Here is an 18,886-nt window from a genome sequence, read left to right on the forward strand (position 1 = left end):
TTCATGTTTTTTCCTTCTTTATTGCCTGCTCATTACACAACAAATTATTTTATTATAATTGATATAATTAAAAACGGTACTATATAATTTCAATCACACAGTGTTCACATAGGCCTACTTAATTAATACACTGTACAGAGAATCATTTTAAATATAATTCAGCTGATAATAATTCGAAAATAATTCATTAAGAAAAACGGAATATAATGCAACACAAACTATATGCACAGACTAAAAAGGAATGACCCTTCACAAGACTTAATAATTCATACTAACTTCAGAACATTTTAACTATCAAATGTTTAAATAAACAGACAAATGCAGAGGAGAAGGAGGACATAAGGAGATGGGGGACTTTATCATGAGAAAAAGACTGAAAGTTGAGAGAGAGTGGAGTGGTCTCACTACTACTTCTGTACAACAAGAGGAAGCAATCAAATGGAAGAGAACCAATAAGTGAGTATGGGAATAAACGTGCTGCAAATCATAACTGAAATACGTATTGGACTTGAAATACAGGGAAATAGAATGTAATGTTCTCATGACTAAGTCTTTGATCCTCTTAGCAACAGACGGTTCTTGCGGTTCCCTGAAGTTATGATCGGCATGCAGTATGGTCTGGCTTTCACTTATTACAGTAGATCACAGGTTTTCTGGAAGTGAAGTGTTTGTTGGCTTTAGAGTCTAATGGTTTGGATCAGTCCTCTTGAATGTGCATGGGGTTCATAACCACGGTCGTGGCATCCTGGAACAAGGGATTTTTTGTCTGAATCATAAAAGGACCAAACAAGAGAGAAGTTTAGTACAGAGGGAGCATCATGTTATCAACAATCAATTTCAACACCTAACCTTACAAATCTTACATTAAAGACTCATTAAGTTGATTATTTTCTTTAAAATCAATACAAAACAACCATAAGAAGACCAAACACATTCACCCAAACAATGATGAAATCCACTATTCATATAAAAAACTATGAGACTGAGAATAATAGAAAGTTATTTGGTTATGACAAGCAACCAGTTATTGCAGGGACATTTAGCCTATCTCACGTCATGGTGATTCATTGTCATGTGTGTGCTGTTCTTTCTCTCACATCTTGCCACACTTCGGCCTCCTTTGCTTTGAGGAAGCTGTCATACTCTCTCCGGTAGTGGATCTCTAGCATAAGCCTGCTGATGAGGATCACTGCGATGCCGATGAAGATGATGCTGGACACAGAGCTGCCGATGATCACGTAAGTCCTGTCAATAGAGCCTGCCAGAAATGTGGAGAGGAAGCGTTTGTTGTAGAACATGTGTCCTGACTGAGCCCCAGTTTCCCTGGTCAGGTCACGTGGTAAGGAAAACCCCAATTATAATACAGCTTCAAATATTGAACAAACCTTTTGTCTAATGTAAACAATATTAGATCAAACAACTATAGCAGTATAGGGCAGAACAAATACATCATAGGAATAGTCTTTTCTAGGTGAGCCTAAATTATTTTCATTTTATGTCCGAATGTTTTCACTTCTTCGGATCTCACTGCTCATTGGAACAATTTATAATATTACTAACGCTAGTAATATTATAAATTGCTCCAATGAGCAGTGAGATCCGAAGAAGTGAAAACATTCGGACCTAAAATGAAAATAAAGGATGACGATTAGAGATAAATTGAAGGTCTCACGAGGCAGATCTGCGTAGAAGATCAGGATGTTGCCATCAGGCAACAGCTCTACTTTGTAGGAGATGGTGTCTTTACTGCAGGGGAACTCCTGGGGTCCCTTCATCCAGGTGAGCTTGACTGAGCCACAGAGTTGGCTGCAGTTACTCATTAGGCCGCTACTCTTCTTATTGTCCAATTCACATGTCACACATTCCCTGGACATAAAGACAGGTTAACAGACACGCTGAAGGTACACACACACACATTTTGTTGTTCTATCCTCGTGGGAACCTAAAATTAATTTCTATTCAAAATCCTGTTTTCCCTAACCCCTAACCCTAAACCGAACCCTAACCCTTACCCTTACCATAACCTTGACCTTGACCTTAAACCCTAAACCTAACCTTAACCCGTAACCCTAACCCAAATCCTAAACCTAACTCCTAACCCTTACCCTAATTCTAACCCAAACCCTAATTCTAACCCTGACCCTAACCCTAACCCCTGATCTTAAAATAGCCTTTGTCCTCACGCGGATGTGGGAAATATCCCCACGAGGGAGAATTTTCCTTGTTTTACTATCCTTGTGGGGACTTTTGGGGATTTTAGGTCCCCACAAGGATAGAATAACCAACCCCCCACACACACTGCATTATTGTAGCAAAAGTAAACTGTTGCTGTACGGTCACTATTTAAGACCTAAGCTTTGTCAACCTGGAAGCTCAATCCAAACTCACTTTAAGTTATTGTTTTCTACTCACAGGAATTTTGGGCATGCGTCAGCAATCTTTGAGCAGTTTATGCCAAAGAAGTCTTTGGTGCACTGGCACTTGTTACACTGGCATGTTCCCTGGCCATTGCACAGCTTCCCAACAGTCCTGCACTGGTCGGTGAGTGTGGAACAGTCACATGCAGAGCCTGTGTAGTTGGCAGTACAATTACAGGTTCCACAGTCACACTGCCCATTACCTGCAGAAGACATTACACGGCTGAAAAATGGGCTGCAATAAAATACAACTAAGGAACACATTCTTCAGCCAATCAAAATGCATGGCAGGAACTAACTGTTTGAGTTTACTCACCACCGCAGAGCCTGTTGTTGTGGCGGGCACAGCTGTTGTCATCACATTGGCAAAAATTGCCGTTGTGGGTGCCCCAACAGATACACTTTCCACACTCACAGCTCCCATGCCCGCTGCACAGCTGCGAGGAGTTGTCTTGGCGACATGTTGCGGCCATAGAGTCGGCAGAGGTCATGTCCTTAGGCAGCTCACACTCACACCTCTGACCCAGGTGACCCTCATCACAGCTAAAGGGCATAGTATTTTACAAAAACTATGAAAATCCAGGGAAAAACAAGAAAAACCAGGGGATATTCTGATACTTATAGTCTATTTTGGGCCAGGAGTTGTTTCTGGTCAGGTTACGTGATCAGAGAAGACTCCTATTCCTACTCATCAGTATCTAAACAACACTTTAATCACTTTCTCTGGATTCACTTTCTCTGGAGAACAATTGGCTTAAATCACCTGAAGTTTTGATAACATACAGTATATCTTTGATACATTTCTTTGACTACAGAAACTAGTTTACTGCTCTGTGGTAACAGTCAGACTGCAGACTGCAGCGGTTTCCCTTACTCTGTGCAGTTTGTAAGCACAGTTCTCTATCTCACCAAACAGGAGGTGCTGTGAGTTCCAGTCATAATTTTAGGACTTGCCTGCAGATGCCGCAGGTGAGCGTTCCATTTTCATTGCAGTGTGAGGACTGCTCTTCTCTGTCTTGGCAGTCACAGTCACACAAGGTTTCCACAGAAACCTTCAGGGTCTCGCTGATGCCCTGCAGTTTTAGGGAAAACGTCTGCTTCTCCTTCAGACATGTTGAAATGTTCAGGCTTACCGTGAAGTTGACCTGGGAGCAAGGGAGGGGTTAATAAGTCTATAAGTCCAAGTTACATGACTAAATCCATTGAAGACATGAGCTTTGTTGTTGTTATTCACATTATGATCACTCCCCCCGCCCCTGCTTTGTGCCAGACCTGCTGGTTGAGCTTGACATTCATGCACTCGCCCCTCCTCTGCCATGGGGTGTTGTCCCCTTTTTCAGGGGTGCAGTGGGATCTGTAGGTCAAGTCCAGACCTGAGGGAGCTTCATGGTGCTCCAGTAAGATGGTGGAGGACAGGTTCTGTGAATAGATATGCATTACTAGATAGAACAACTGATGATGTTACATGTACGTCTATGTGTCCAATAAATGGCATTTCATTGCAAAGCCACTTTTGTTTGTAAGTTATGCATTTGCAAAAGTAGTATATATTTCTCTACTTTTAACATACTCCTATCTAGAGAAATGTAGGTCTATCATGTATGAAACCTTTGAAGTCCCCACTAGGAAGATTTAGACATAATTTGCCATAGCCTATTTTTAGACCTGTGAGAACACAGCACACACTATATAGATCAGTAGGTAACCATGATGCCATGGTTTCCAATGAAAATACGTATGAGAGCTAGTTCTACCCTTTTAGTCTGCAGTGTGACTCATGAGCATAACCACAGACATGCTTTTATTTCCACTTTCAGCATCTCTGTTTCAAATAAAGCGGTCCTCTTTTTTTGTCATTGCAGCCATTCGCCATTTTGCAGTAGCTTGTTAACTGTATTCTAAGCTTGAGATACTCACATTGTAGGCCTCTGAGATGAGCAGGACCACGTTGCTGGAGTCATTCTTCAGGACTCCCACCACTGACTGAGGGATTAGTTTACTCAATGCCTAGAGAAGTGTGTGTGTGTGTGTGTGTTTAGGTATGGGCACAATAGAGAGAGATGGGAGGAGGCATAAATACTGAGGTTAAAGGTCCAAGGCAGCTGTTTTAATCTCAATATCAAAGCATTTCTGGGTAACAATTAAGTACCTTACTGTGATTGTGTTAAATTAAAATGGTAAAAAAGAAACAAAAATAACTTCTTAGCTAACAGAAGCTTCTCAAGCAAGAATTTTGCTGGGACTGTCTGGAAGTGGTCTTAGTGGGGAACGGAAAAACGAAAACTAGCTGTTATTGGCAGAAAGGTTTGGAACTCTCTTTCTTATTGGTCTATTAACTCATGTCACCAGGCAGGCCAAAACTTCATCCCACCAAAACAGCCTGGAATTTCAGGTGGTCTTTAAAACAGCTCTTTCACTGAAAGGGTATTATCATCATTTTCACAATTTCACAGTATTATTCCAACCTCATAGTGTGGAAATATATAGAAAACACAGAGAAATCATGTTTTTGACTGCATTGGGCCTTTAAACATTTTGTGACATTTTGTAATCTGCTCTTACAAACAACCTCTCCTGTCAGTTCTGACCTTGTAGGCAGCAACACTGTCCTCGGTGACAGCAAAGATGAGCTGGATGTTATTGGCTGACAGGACCCTGGCAAGCTGGCCAACCGAAGGGTAGTCCTGAGACACATACAGGAAGTGGAGTAAATAACCACAGAAAAACATTGTAGTACCCCAGTTCTCCTGCAATAAATGTTAGCCCCTATCACTGAAACAAGCTCACGGCTTCTAAGTGTTGATCACCCTTCTCCTCTCTTGATAACTCACATATTTAGTGCTATCGTAGAAGCCAGTGTCATTGAGATGGCACATGCCGTCATGAGGCTCGAATATACCAGCCAGCCTGCCATCCCCGGCAATGTGGAAGGTGTCATCTGATGTGTAGACCAGGATCCGGGTGACATTGTTCCAACCAATCACACTCTGGAAGGAAAGAGAGAGACACAGAGTGACAGAGATGGTGTGAGGCAAGTAAGAGTGGGAGAGTAAAGAGAGAGAGAAAGAAGGAGAAACCCATAGAAAAAGAAATATGGATGTTCTAGACATCCTTGCCTCCAATCTATAAAGTGGAGGTGACTGTGTTTGGTTATGTATGACACTACCTGGCAGACAGCTGCCTGCATGATTGCATCAAAGCCTGCCTCGGGGGAGTCCAGGTTTCCAGAGATGATCTGGTCGCTGACCCTGGTCTTGAACTTGTCCGCGTCTTCTGTGAGTCTCAGAATATTCTGGAAGCTGAAGGCAGGTTGACAGGTGTTCATGCGGTTGGGACAGGGGTTATTCTTCTTGGCCTTCACCTGGCTGACGTATGGCAGAGCCACCTTGTCTACAAATGAGCCGAAGCCTGACAGCGGAGAGAGGAGAGGGATAGAGATGGACAGGATGAGGAGAGGTGGCACAGTCGGATGACTACACACAGTTGATTGAAATCCTCACATGAAATCCTATCTTCTGCAAAAGTCTGTCTCCTCAGCACTCACCTATGCGAACCTTCTGGGTGACTTTTTTCAGCGCATAGAGGATGTCCTGGCCTAGGTTCTTGATGGTGTCCAGGTCGTCCTTCATGGAGAAGGACAGGTCCATCAGGTAGTACAGGTCTATGGGGTAGCCCTCGGCTCTCTTGAATGACACATTGAAGGTCTGAGGGACTCCTGAAACAAACGGGTCAGCTAGAACAGTTATCAACTGCAAATACATGCATCACTACAATACTTCACATGATGTCGTTATTTCTATTACTTTGCGCGGCTTCAAAAATAATCTACAAATCACCACCACAAATTTCCGATTTCAGACCTGTTTCTGTTTGAATTTCAGATTTCAGACCTGTTCATATTTCATATTTCAGACCTGTCCCTGTTTGTATTTCAGATTTCAGACCTGTCCCTGTTTGAATTTCAGATTTCAGACCTGTCCCTGTTTGTATTTCAGATTTCAGACCTGTCCCTGTTGGTATTTCAGATTTCAGACCTGTCCCTGTTGGTATTTCAGATTTCAGACCTGTCCCTGTTGGTATTTCATATTTCAGACCTGTCCCTGTTGGTATTTCATATTTCAGACCTGTCCCTGTTTGTATTTCATATTTCAGACCTGTCCCTGTTGGTATTTCATATTTCAGACCTGTCCCTGTTGGTATTTCATATTTCAGACCTGTCCCTGTTTGTATTTCATATTTCAGACCTGTCTCTGTTTGTATTTCATATTTCAGACCTGTCCCTGTTTGAATTTCAGATTTCAGACCTGTCCCTGTTTGTATTTCAGATCTGTCCCTGTTGGTATTTCATATTTCAGACCTGTCCCTGTTGGTATTTCATATTTCAGACCTGTCCCTGTTTGAATTTCAGATTTCAGACCTGTCCCTGTTCGTATTTCAGATTTCAGACCTGTCCCTGTTCATATTTCAGATTTCAGACCTGTCCCTGTTGGTATTTCAGATCTGTCCCTGTTTGTATTTCAGATTTCAGACCTGTCCCTGTTTGTATTTCAGATTTCAGACCTGTCCCTGTTTGTATTCTGGGAAATACTTCCTTTTAGGAAGAGTCATATAACTCTCACCAACTCTGAGTTTGAAGAGGAGGTTTTGTGGCTTAAGTTGGACCACATTGTCTGAGTTGCTGCTGAGATCATTGTTCTTCAGAAAGACTGGATCTGATCGGGGGTTGATGATGTCCATCTGCTCACAACGCCTGGTCCTCAGAGACTCAGCAGTGTCACACCTCCGCTCACTGGACTCTCCAGACTTCAGGAAGTCCTGTCAGGAGGATGTGTATTATGGTCTTAGTTCAGTGTGTCGGACTAAGGATAGAGAAAATAAAACACCGACTCATACACGTGGGGTGCCAGATTATCATGTGGGTCTGCCTGCTGTCAATCCAACAGATGGGGGTACATCTCTGTATAATTATTATCTTTAAAGATACATAGGACATGTCATTATTATAGATAGGACCTATAGATTAGACTGTTGCTTTGGGGAAGAGGGTTTTGGTTGCAGGGAGAAATGACAGAGTTAAAGTCAAAGCCAACAAACATTTGAATGTATCACCAATATCTTCACCAAAATATATACCACAGAAATTAACAGGAAATGCATGTGGAAATAGAATAGAAAGACGGAAGTGAGTCTGACATCAGTAGCACGACAAGCTTAGGAAACCACAGAGCGCTGCAGCAGAACAATACATCATTCAATTTTCAACCCCAAACTGAGAGCAGGATAGAGAACATACACATGTTGTGTAAGACATGAGCACCCAAGCAAGACAGTGTGTTCACTGATTCTAATCAAGACAATCCACTGGGAACACACTGGTTGATTCAACGTTATTTCCATTCATTTCAATGAAATGATGTTAAACAACGTGAAATAAACGATGAACTGACACCTGTGCCCAGTGGGATTTGACAGCTGACTTGAAATATTAACTTGAAACAATAAAGCAAGAGCCTCACTGATAATCTTCAAAAATCTAAGCAAAATAAGCATGAGACAAAATCTGTCCTACTTTCTGATGTCTAATGAAGGATCAATGATAGTGATACATGATTGATGATTCGAGACCATGGGACTATAAGGTTCTGTCTGCGCAAAGCATAGTTCTGAGATATTGAGCATTAAAGTTTTGATATCCCAGATCTCAGAGGTTTTGGAGTGAATTCTTCTTTCATAACTCATTCAGGTCCTTACCTTTAGGTACCCAAAGTACAGAGTATCAAAATCTTAAGACATTTGGACATACGTTTTTTTAGGGTGTGCAATCGCAGATAGAACCTTATGGCTCTGAAATGTCAATCTGGGTTCAGACATAAGGTTCTATCACAGAATGTTCAAATTATTTCAATTTCAATAGATAAGTACAGACATTTAATGATTAAATAAAGAGAATACCCTTCCTTCTTTCTAAACACATCAAATATATTAATTCATGTTCATCACACATTTGTTAAAGCGATAGTTCTCTGAAATGAAAAATACACTATATCCTATGGATACCAAGCAACGTTGTTAAAGCAGCTCTGGATGAGTAAACTGACATCTTTTTTTCTGATCTATGACACCTAAAGTTAGTAAACTACTTGATAGTTATCAATAAAATGTGGCAAGTTTGGAATTTTATTAAAAATAAAAAACAGAAATACCTTATTTACACACGTATTCAGACCCTTTGCTATGAGACTAGAAATTGAGCTCAGGTGCATCCTGTTTCCATTGATCATACTTGAGCTGATTCTACAACTTGATTAGAATCCACCTTTTGTAAATTCAATTGATTGGACATGATTTGGAAAGGCACACACCTGTCTATATAAGGTCCCACAGTTGACAGTGTATGTCAGAGCAAAAACCAAGCTATGAGGTAGAATGAATTGTCCATAGAGCTCTGAGACAGGATTGTGTCGAGGCACAGCTTTGGGGAAGGGTACCAAACCTTTTTGTTCCCCAAAGCTTCTTGATATGCCACACCTGTCAGGTGGATGGACTATCTTGGCAAAGGATAAATGCTCACTAATAGGGATGTAAACACATTTGTGCACCAATTTTGAGAGAAATAATATTTTTGTGTATGGAACATTTCTGGGATCTTTTATTTCAGCTCATGAAACACGGGACCAACACTTTAAGGCACCTGTCTTTATTTGTTTTTACCATAAAAAAAAGCTTATGTTATGGCAATTCTTATGAAAAAGTGGTGGGAAAAAAATTGAAATAATTTAAAGAGGACCAGAACCTATGATATGTATAATCAAGGCCTTGATACTACAAAGCCTTGCAGACTATATCTGCTAAATGTCCAGTTTTGAGATTAGTATTTTTTAATTGGAAAAGTTGTTACAAATCTGAATGGAAGACATACCGTTTTCAACCGTTGGAACCATTTACTTAATCATTCATGTATATCTTTTTTTCGTCCTTTTTACTTTTGTGCATTATACATTTTTGACTTCATCAATATCATCTGGAATCTGTTTAGAAGACCCAGGATCTATTGCTTTGTTTTACCATTCATCAACTGGAATCTGTGTGACAAACCTGGACCTTTTTGTGAGTAATAAATTACATTTGAATTGCAACTTTAACAATAACTCTTAAGTCTTTAAATGGGGAAAACGTGTTGGAACCAGTCTTTGTAAAAGCAGCTATAGCAGACCTGGGTTCAAATCAATTATGCATTGAAGCCACCGTGCAGCCATCTTGGTACTCTTCCTCCATTGTAATTATTTTGAGGGAAGCTATAGAAATGCATTTATTAATCTCTACATAAGTTAATGACACATTTATTCTGTTACAGACACCGTAATGCATACTTTTAAATTATATTATTTAAACATAAAAAAATATATATACAGTGGCAAGAAAGTATGTGAACCCTTTGGAAATACCTGGAAAAAGTATATGAACCCTTGGATTTAGTAACAGGTTGACCTTCCTTTGGCAGCAGATCTGTAGTTGCAGATCAGACCTGCACAACGGTCAGGCGGAATTTTGGACCATTCCTCTTTACAAAACTGTTTCAGTTCAGCAATATTCTTAGGATGTCTGGTGTGATCCGCTCTTGAGGTCATGCCACAGCATCTCAATCGGGTTGAGGTCAGGACTCTGACAGGGTCACTCCAGAAGGCGTATTTTCTTCTGTTGAAGTCATTCTGTTGTTGATTTACTTCTGTGTTTTGGGTCGTTGTCCTGTTGCATCGCCCAACTTCTGTTGAGCTTCAATTGGCGGACAGATAGCCTTACATTCTCCTGCAAAATATCTTGATAAACTTGGGAATTCATTTTTCCGTCGATGATAGCAAGCTGTCCAGGCCCTGAGGCAGCAAAGCAGCCCCAAACCATGATGCTCCCTCCACCATACTTTACAGTTGGGATGAGGTTTTGATGTTGGTGTGCTGTGCCTTCTTTCTCCACACATAGTGTTGTGTGTAATATTTTGCCAGTAGCACTGTGGAACAGCCAGGTTCACTTTTGCAAACTTCAGATTTTCAGGAATGTTTTTTTGACAGCAGTGGCTTCTTCCGTGGTGTCCTCCCATGGACACCATTCTTGTTTCTCCATTTATAGACAATTTGTCTTACCGTGGACTGATGAACATCAAGGCTTTTAGAGATACTTTTATAACCCTTTCCAGCTTTATGCAAGTCAACAATTCTTAATCTTAAATCTTCTGAGATCTCTTTTGTTCGAAGCATGGTTCACATCAGGCAATACTTCTTGTGAATAGCAAACTCAGATTTTGTGTGTGTTTTTTATAGGGCAAGGCAGCTCTAACCAACATCTCCAATCTTGTCTCATTGATTGGACTCCAGGTTAGCTGACTCCTGACTCCAAAGGCTTCACATCCTTTTTCTTGCCACTGTATGTATATAAAAACATTGAGCATTTTCAAATACACAACCCACAACAAGTACTTTTATTTGAGTATTTGGAATGATTATTTGTATAAAAAAAAAAAAAATTGTCTGCGAAATTGTAATTGAGAGTATTGTCAAATACTTACTTCAAATTCTATTTTCAAAAACCTGGGTTAAATGCATGGGAGTGTATTTGAGTCAGTGTATTTGAGTATTTTCAAAAACTTTCCAAGTGTATTTCCAAATACATTATAATATTCAACTACTTGTTTTTTCAAATAAAATATATCTGAATATTTGCTTCAAAAGGTATGTGAAAGTAATTGAGATATTTGAAATAGTATTTGAACCCCGGTCTGGTCTATAGAAGTGGCTTTTTGGAATCTTAGAATCTAGCCACTACACTTTGTTTGAGTAGTGCTATGGTGAAGAACCTATGCAGTGCCATACGTCAGTATTTTGAAACTAGTATAAATGGTTGAGGATCTAGAAAGAGAAGATATTCTAACACTTATAACCAGGGGTTGGAGCCGGTTCAGGGAACAGAAAGAACCTGAAAATGATGACATTTTTCTAGGAATAGAATCAGAAATGAAAACAAAAGTGATATATACTGTTCCGGATCAGAAAAGTAATTTTACGTTCCGGTCATTTTTTTATAGTCCCACAAAACATGCAACAAATTGCCTACACAAAGACCTCACTGTCACTCATAAACTTATTCCAGTGTCTGCCTGCCAGCTGAAAATCTTTGCCAGTGTGTGTGTGTAGGCTACCTGCCACTCCCCTCCCTCCGAACCATGCATAGATTACTGTAGCTACTGACAATTACAGGTGTGATTCAGAAATTAGGTAGAGAGATTTTTAATTGGAGAACGAAGGATTATCTTTTCAATGCTAGTTAAGGATACTATAGTTTTCACGTTTCACATTGGATTTATTAATTACAAAAAGGTAAGACGTGTTTTCATTTTAATTATGGTGCCGCTCTGCACACACAAGCTTGTTAGTTAGCTCTGGTCTAGCTCTCGAAAATTCTAGGTGGCATTATGTGTAATGTAATGGAACTGAGAGTCATGATCAACGGCTAGCTCTGGTCCAATGTTAGTTAAGCCAACTCTCTGAAGTTCAAAGACATTCAAAGTTCCTTCATAGAAGCCGCTCCTCCGTAGGTATAATACTGTGGGCCTAATTCAGATAACGAATGTCATAACAACAAGATGCCCAGCGCTTCATGCCCAGCACTCTCCTCACCCGCAAAATTTCATTTGAATGTTATACTCTACACTACACTTGTCTGTCCAATGTATGTACATAGCTTGCCCGCTCCATAGCAAGCTGCTCTATCCATTGGTGAAGTAATTTAATGTTGAGCTAAATGTCATTTTACTTGTTTTTGGTTTAAAATGGTTCAGAACTTTATTTTGCTCTTCGGAACAGTGGAACAGAACAAAAAATATGTTCAGGAAGAAACGATTGGAAAATAACTTTTCCTCTAAATGTATGACAATGTGAAGGAGAAATGTAAATATTCACTTGACCTAACTGGCTTTCCGTCAATCTAACCTTTCACACCTCTTATCACCAGGAGGTCAGGAGTTTTTTGTTTTTTTTAAGTGTTTGACACGTCACGTGATCTCTTCCACCACTAAATTTAAGGTTCTGTATAATTCAACCCATAACTGTAAGTAAAATGTCTGCTAAACTGTAGAAGCTATTGAAAATGTTGAAAATATAACATCCACATAATCTTACATGAGCTTGATGGGACATCATTGTCTATGATCTCACCCAAGTTGCAAAAGATTTTCACCATTCAGTCTGCAGTGAAGACCCACTTCCCCTTGTTAATCTTCTTCTTTTTTTCCTCTCTGTATTGTTGGGAAGGACCCGTAAGTAAGCATTTTACTGTTAGTCTACACCTGTTGTTTACGACGCACATGACAAATAATTGTATTTGATCCTATTGTAAGTAGCTCCTACAGTGTGAATTCCCTAATGCCGTTGTCCCACATGTTGTCCACAGAGAAGCCAACTCACAAAGCAATCAAGTCCAAAGTATAGCAACACTCAAGGATAAAACATGCAACAGTTTGAAACAAAGAAATGAGGTAGCAGCAGCAAGCCAGATGATGCATGATAAAGCTGACCTTGTGTATGCACCAGGCACATCCAGGGCTCCTCAGGCAAGCTGAACATGAGGGCTGGGACACACATCCTTGGGGGACCCCTGACACACCAAACACAACAGTGACATCAGTAATGATCCCTGACTCTCTCAGGCACAAATTCACAGCAGAGGTCTAGGAGGGTCTGCTACAAGGGCGAAATTGTGGTGTACATATTGGGGTGGATGAACAGTAGACGGTGGATCCAGGTGATACCCCCTCTGTTTGACATTTTAAAACACATTTCCTGCAGTTCTATTATGCCTCTGTTGAGGGGGATGTAGAGGGGGATTTTGAAAGTATACGTGGAAGTATAAGTGGAAGGCCCCCCATAACTGATTTTTTTTGGGGGAAAAACAGCAAATTTCCTGCATTTCAACACATTTTTTCCATGGGGCAGAGAGAAAAATGTGCAGTCTTATAATGTTGTTCTTCACATTTTGTAATGAGTCTGAGAGAAAACGTTGCAGTTTTAAGTTAATTTCCTGCTACTCTACACATTTTGCCATGAGGCTGAGAGAAAATGTTGCAGTTTTAAAGTAACTCTCTGGTGAAAATCTCATTTTAAAAGTTAATATTCTGCTAACTCCTACCCAAATAATGTTGTTGACCCTATACTCATATTTGTGGCCAAAGCATAAATTGGAGGAAAACAAAACATATATCTCAAACAGAATGTTTAAAAAATACTTGCCATTTCCTCATAGAAGATGATGTGAGCTGACCAATCAGGGGTCTACTTGCATATTTATTTTTAATGACCGGTAAACGCCCACACCAGCCTGTTGTTGGGGTACTACCACACCATTCTAACACAGAAAAGCGGCTTTTTTTTTGGAAAGAACTATTTCACTCATATTCTAATTAATGATAAGTCATATTTCATAGAAATCTGGAAACACTGGACAGTTGCTTTTTTTTAGGTTGACTTTGGGCAAAAACGTAAAACTAAATAAAAAGTATTTAAACTGTTTAATTGATCAATACACCGTCATACCAGGTAATTTAACGTTTAAAGTAAATGGATGAATAATATAAGGTATTTGCCATTTCTTACCACAGGCTGCTGAGGGGAGGACGGCTCATGATAATGGCCGGAACGGAGCAAATTAATTGGTATCAAACACCTGGAAACCATGGAAACCATGTATTTCATGTATTTGTTACCATTCGACTAATTCCGCTCCAGTCATTACCACGAGCCCGTTCTCCCCAATTAATGTGCCACCAACCTCCTGTGTTTCTTAACGATCTCTACAGCTTCCGTCCAAAAACCAATCCTCTGAAATGACGTCAACACATACTGGAGGAGTTACTGGCTAGCTACAAGTAGCTATCTTAGCTAACGAACTAACTACGTTGGTTGTGGCGCCCATGACCAGAAAGACACATTGATGAACCACCAAAGGCACACCCCATTTCTGTTTGAAAGTTGGACTGTTTTCGTGCCCAAAGTTGACCGTTAAAGCAAGGGCCTGTTCCCCGTGGCAATTTCGCCTATGGTTTGCTAAATTAATATTGGGGAAATACTGCTCTCATAACGGACCTGCCATTACCCATGTCTGCCTTGTGCCAGGTACCAGTACCAGGATTGGGGTCAATGCTTGTCAATTCCAGAAGTTAATTCTTACTCAACGATTTCAAAAACACCATTGGAAATAAATTACACTTTGTAATTATTGAATAAGAATTTCAAGTCAATTCCTCTATTAAAATGGGATACCCCCAACCCTGACTAGTAGTTGTAGATGGGGAATGCACTTACCTTGAATTTGGTTCTGTCCCACACAGTACAAGAGAAAGGTCCCTAATATAAAGATCCCAACCATTGCCTGAGGATATAAACGGAGTGAGCAAGAGACAGAGTGGATGAGAGTCTTCTTCTAGAAAGAGAAAGTCAAGAGAGAGTTGTGAGAAGACAGGGAGCAGGAGGCAGGCACAGAACACAGCAGACAGGCCACTTCCCCTTGAGTTCTCACAAGTTGTCAACCACACACCCCACAATGTTCATTTTGTCATGTTTTTGTAGTCGATCCTCTTCGATAAGGAGAAAAAGAATCACTAAATAATTTTGAGCCACTAGTTTGAAACCAGAGGCGTTCTCCCGTCTCCTTAATGTGAGAAATTAAACTCAAAGCTAAACCAAACCTTATTTCTAATTCAGAAACGTTCCCTGGAGCTTCCAATATTGTTATGATCGCAATAAATAATTGTAGTGATTTGAATATCACTCTTACGCTTACAAACACTTGCTTTCTCATCCACAGCTACTGTACACCCAACGTTCATCCACCTACTGTACACCCAACGTTCATCCACAGCTACTGTACACCCAACGTTCATCCACAGCTACTGTAAACCCAACGTTCATCCACCTACTGTACACCCAACGTTCATCCACCTACTGTAAACCCAACGTTCATCCACCTACTGTAAACCCAACGTTCATCCACCTACTGTACACCCAACGTTCATCCACAGCTACTGTACACCCAACGTTCATCCACCTACTGTAAACCCAACGTTCATCCACCTACTGTAAACCCAACGTTCATCCACCTACTGTACACCCAACGTTCATCCACAGCTACTGTAAACCCAACGTTCATCCACCTACTGTAAACCCAACGTTCATCCACCTACTGTAAACCCAACGTTCATCCACCTACTGTACACCCAACGTTCATCCACCTACTGTACACCCAACGTTCATCCAAGTACTGTACACCCAACGTTCATCCACCTACTGTACATACATTACACATACATTTCAAGGCCCGCTTAGAACTTGTCTTTAGGGCATCATAGCCTCACATCTATGGGCTTCATTAAGGATATGCTCTCTCTCTCTCTCTCTCTCTCTCTCTCTCGCTCTCTCTCATAAACACGCTACAGATGTTCTGGGAAGGAAGTTGGCTGGTGTCTGAAATGGGTCAGGCGTTGATTAACACAAACTACCGACCGCAGATCAAATATTGCAGCTTGTTTGACTAGCTGGGTGACAGCCTTTGGTCACAAAGGGGCCAATTCAGACTTAACGGCCCCTTTGTGACCTTAGGAAATGTGCGCCTGAATGGCCCTCCAACTGATAATTACTGAAGAAAATCTGTAATTTTTTTTGCCCACGCTACAGAAGGCTATATCGGTCCGCTAATACAGGACTAGTAAAGGCTCAGTGCACTACTTTTGTAAATAAATATTTTTTCCTCAAATAAAATTATATAGATATAGATATATATACATTTATTCTGATTTTTAAGGGGGTGCAGCACCCTCAGCACCCCTACTTCCTGTGGATAAGTCTCCATCCCAAACGTATATTTGGCTGGCACTAGTGTTTCCCCATGCTTTAAGAGCAACTGAACGTAATAAGCAACTTCTTGTTTTCAAAACGGTCTATGTGGCATCGATATGAGTCAAAAACATTTATTTTAGTGTCAACATGTACTACAAAGTGTAAATGGTATCATTTTGGTCATAAAGTCAGTCTGGTCCAAAACGGAGATTTGGCGATAATTAGGAAAAATGTGTATGTCATGGAATGAAGGGTATTGTAACAGTTTTCTCTGTGAGTTGGGCTTTAAATCCTGCCCACAGTTGGCAGCGCCCAAGTAATCATCAATCCGGAGCGCAGCTGCGTGCGGCCAGATCATAATGCCCACGGTCAATTTGGTTTGACATTCGATTTCCCTATGGGGCTAGTTATGGACCATCAGTAAATTACACAATATTACTTAAAAATGTCAATAGCTCCACATTTCAATTACTTAAAAACCTCAAACCAACCATACATTTTAGAAATGCATATACACATATTGAAAGCATCATGTTGCACAACTAAAAGGTGTGCAACATGAAAATATTGTCCCATTTACATTGTGTAATTTATTGACTAGCCCCACAGATAGGCTATCCAAAGTCAAACCAATTTTGCCACAGTCTCACACCAGCCAGCTGAAGCTAATTGGCAAAAGAAGTTGGCTAGCTTGCTAGCTAGTCTAGGCTACTTCCAGACACAAGACCTGGTTAGACTGTAACTGTGTACTGTTTTGGCAGAGTGAAAGTACAAACACTTCAAACACACACTAGAGACACCCACACCAAAGCACGCCTCCAAAACCCAAATTGTTCTCAGATGCATTTTCTAATGAGGAGAATTGAAACTGAGGCTAAATCAGGAAGTTCAGCCCCCTTTAAATTCAATGTCAGAATATGCATATGGGAGACTGGGGTAAATTGAGCCAAAGGGGTATGTTAAGCCACCCTTGTTTCATGCAAACCATACACAAAATGTATAATTTGACCAAATATTTAGGAAGAGGTCATAATTTCATGGAGTCTGAAGAGTGGTAAGGAAGTTAGGCCCGAGTAAAATTCATCTATTGTGTTAGAGGTTTCATGATGCTTGTATCTAAACCAAAGTAGATCATTTTAACAGTTGGGGTCTTTATAAGCTTCAATGTCCTAAACCTAGCATGAAAATGCATCCTTGTAGCTGTGTGGGCTAATATAGTCAAAATGTTTGCCTTGGGGTAAGTTAAGCAAATGTAAGTGTTTTCTTCCCAGGCGTAATGCAAAGCATTATTGCTGGGATATGATGTAACAACACGGCGTGGCCCATGATAAAGTATTTTAAAAAGTACAGTGTTTTTTTAGGTGTTACTGCAGATATAGCTATATGCACCATTTTGATTTGAGTTTGGATGGAGAGATAATGTCATTGGTGCTGTGTTAAAATATGCTTAAAATGATTAAAAGACAGCGATTGTGATTGTGTTGAATAGTGTTTGGGGAAATAAAGATAGTTTTAAAAAGGTAGTGGTAATATTTCATTCAGCACAGAAATTTGTAGGTGGCTTAACTCGCCCTGTCCGGAGGATCAATTTACCCAGGGTAAGTTGCACCAAGAGACCACTTTTTTTGGACAAGCTATGTTTTCAAAACTGTAATGTTTACATGAATTCTGATTATTTCCAGGGATACACAACATCCTGAAATATATGTAGATATCTTTGTTAGAGTGATGCTGAATGTAAAAAATGGCTCAACAGACCCCACTCTCCCCTAGAAAGAAAAGGGGTATAAAAAGGAATTCATTTCCATTTACGTGCGTGTAACTCTGGTCTGAATTCCCCGCAAAGAGGACATACTATTATGTACACACACTCCTTTGGTACACTCAGTAACATTTGTAGCTAAGGGAGAAAGAGTAAATAGGGAAATGGTCATGGTTGAGCTGTCATGATTCATACATCAGAAACCAGGGGAACTTGCAGTAGGTTCCACGGTCTACATTTTACAATTTAGTAATTTAGCAGAAGCTCTTATCCAGAGCGACTTACAATCTTCATTTCTTCTGTCAGTCATAATCATCTCTGTTACCAATCAGTGTAGGACCATCTAGCCTTGAATCATTCTTTTTACCCACACCTTACATTTTGTATTTATTAAATTACTAAATGCATAACAACTTTATTATTGGGGTAGGCTGTACTTAGTCAGCCTATTAGGCATAATTTAATAAAAGATAATGAAGTTATTGTTGTAAAAAGCATCACAAAATGAGTTAGATTTTCTTTGCAATTCATTGATACCCTTTTATCACTAAACATTCAATATTTTTTATTTTCAATAAACATAGTAAATTTCGAAATGATCTTTCATCATGTCAAATTTTAAATAGTCCAGAAAACTAAACAGAATGTTTATTACATGTCCTAGTTCAGTTTCAATGGAAGAAAGAAGTATTAAGTTCTAAACTGTTCTGCCATACAAACAGGGGAGAAGGCAGTACACCAGACACAGGAAACAGAACACTGTGGGTGTTTGTGGTTTTCAGATGTGTTAGACTCTGACTTTGCTGAGAGATCTGCACAGTATTGTTGAA

The 18,886-nt window shown here is 40.1% G+C and overlaps 1 protein-coding gene across 2 annotated transcripts; it reads right to left on the reverse strand.

Annotated features, from left to right (window-relative positions):
• Positions 1 to 14,935, reverse strand: itgb7 (integrin, beta 7). Of its 2 annotated transcripts, XM_029775309.1 has the most exons (15): positions 14,765 to 14,935; positions 12,982 to 13,061; positions 7,037 to 7,232; positions 5,962 to 6,132; positions 5,584 to 5,825; positions 5,249 to 5,404; positions 5,006 to 5,101; positions 4,335 to 4,424; positions 3,690 to 3,836; positions 3,372 to 3,562; positions 2,734 to 2,960; positions 2,413 to 2,620; positions 1,673 to 1,866; positions 1,098 to 1,258; positions 1 to 766 (listed from the first exon to the last, which is right to left on the reverse strand). In XM_029775309.1, exons 1-15 carry the CDS (start codon positions 14,826 to 14,828, stop codon positions 698 to 700), a joined length of 2,292 nt encoding a protein of 763 aa, XP_029631169.1. In that variant the 5' UTR covers positions 14,829 to 14,935; the 3' UTR covers positions 1 to 697. The 2 variants fall into 2 exon arrangements, with proteins under 2 accessions (XP_029631169.1, XP_029631170.1); XM_029775310.1 differs by lacking the exon at positions 12,982 to 13,061 and having other exon boundaries at positions 14,765 to 14,852.
• Positions 14,936 to 18,886: the final 3,951 nt, after the last annotated feature.

This window comes from Salmo trutta, chromosome 14 (assembly GCF_901001165.1).
Source record: "Salmo trutta chromosome 14, fSalTru1.1, whole genome shotgun sequence".
Lineage (NCBI taxonomy): Eukaryota > Metazoa > Chordata > Actinopteri > Salmoniformes > Salmonidae > Salmo > Salmo trutta.

What these genes read in the sequence shown, in the direction of transcription:
- itgb7 (XM_029775309.1), bottom strand. Translation starts at nt 14,828, where the DNA reads ATGGTTGGGATCTTTATATTAGGGACCTTTCTCTTGTACTGTGTGGGA. An exon ending in TCATCTCAGAGGCCTACAAT is followed by an intron (nt 3,837 to 4,334) that starts GTGAGTATCTCA and finishes ATCTATTCACAG; the next exon opens with AACCTGTCCTCCACCATCTT. An exon ending in CAACAACAGGCTCTGCGGTG is followed by an intron (nt 2,621 to 2,733) that starts GTGAGTAAACTC and finishes TGTCTTCTGCAG; the next exon opens with GTAATGGGCAGTGTGACTGT.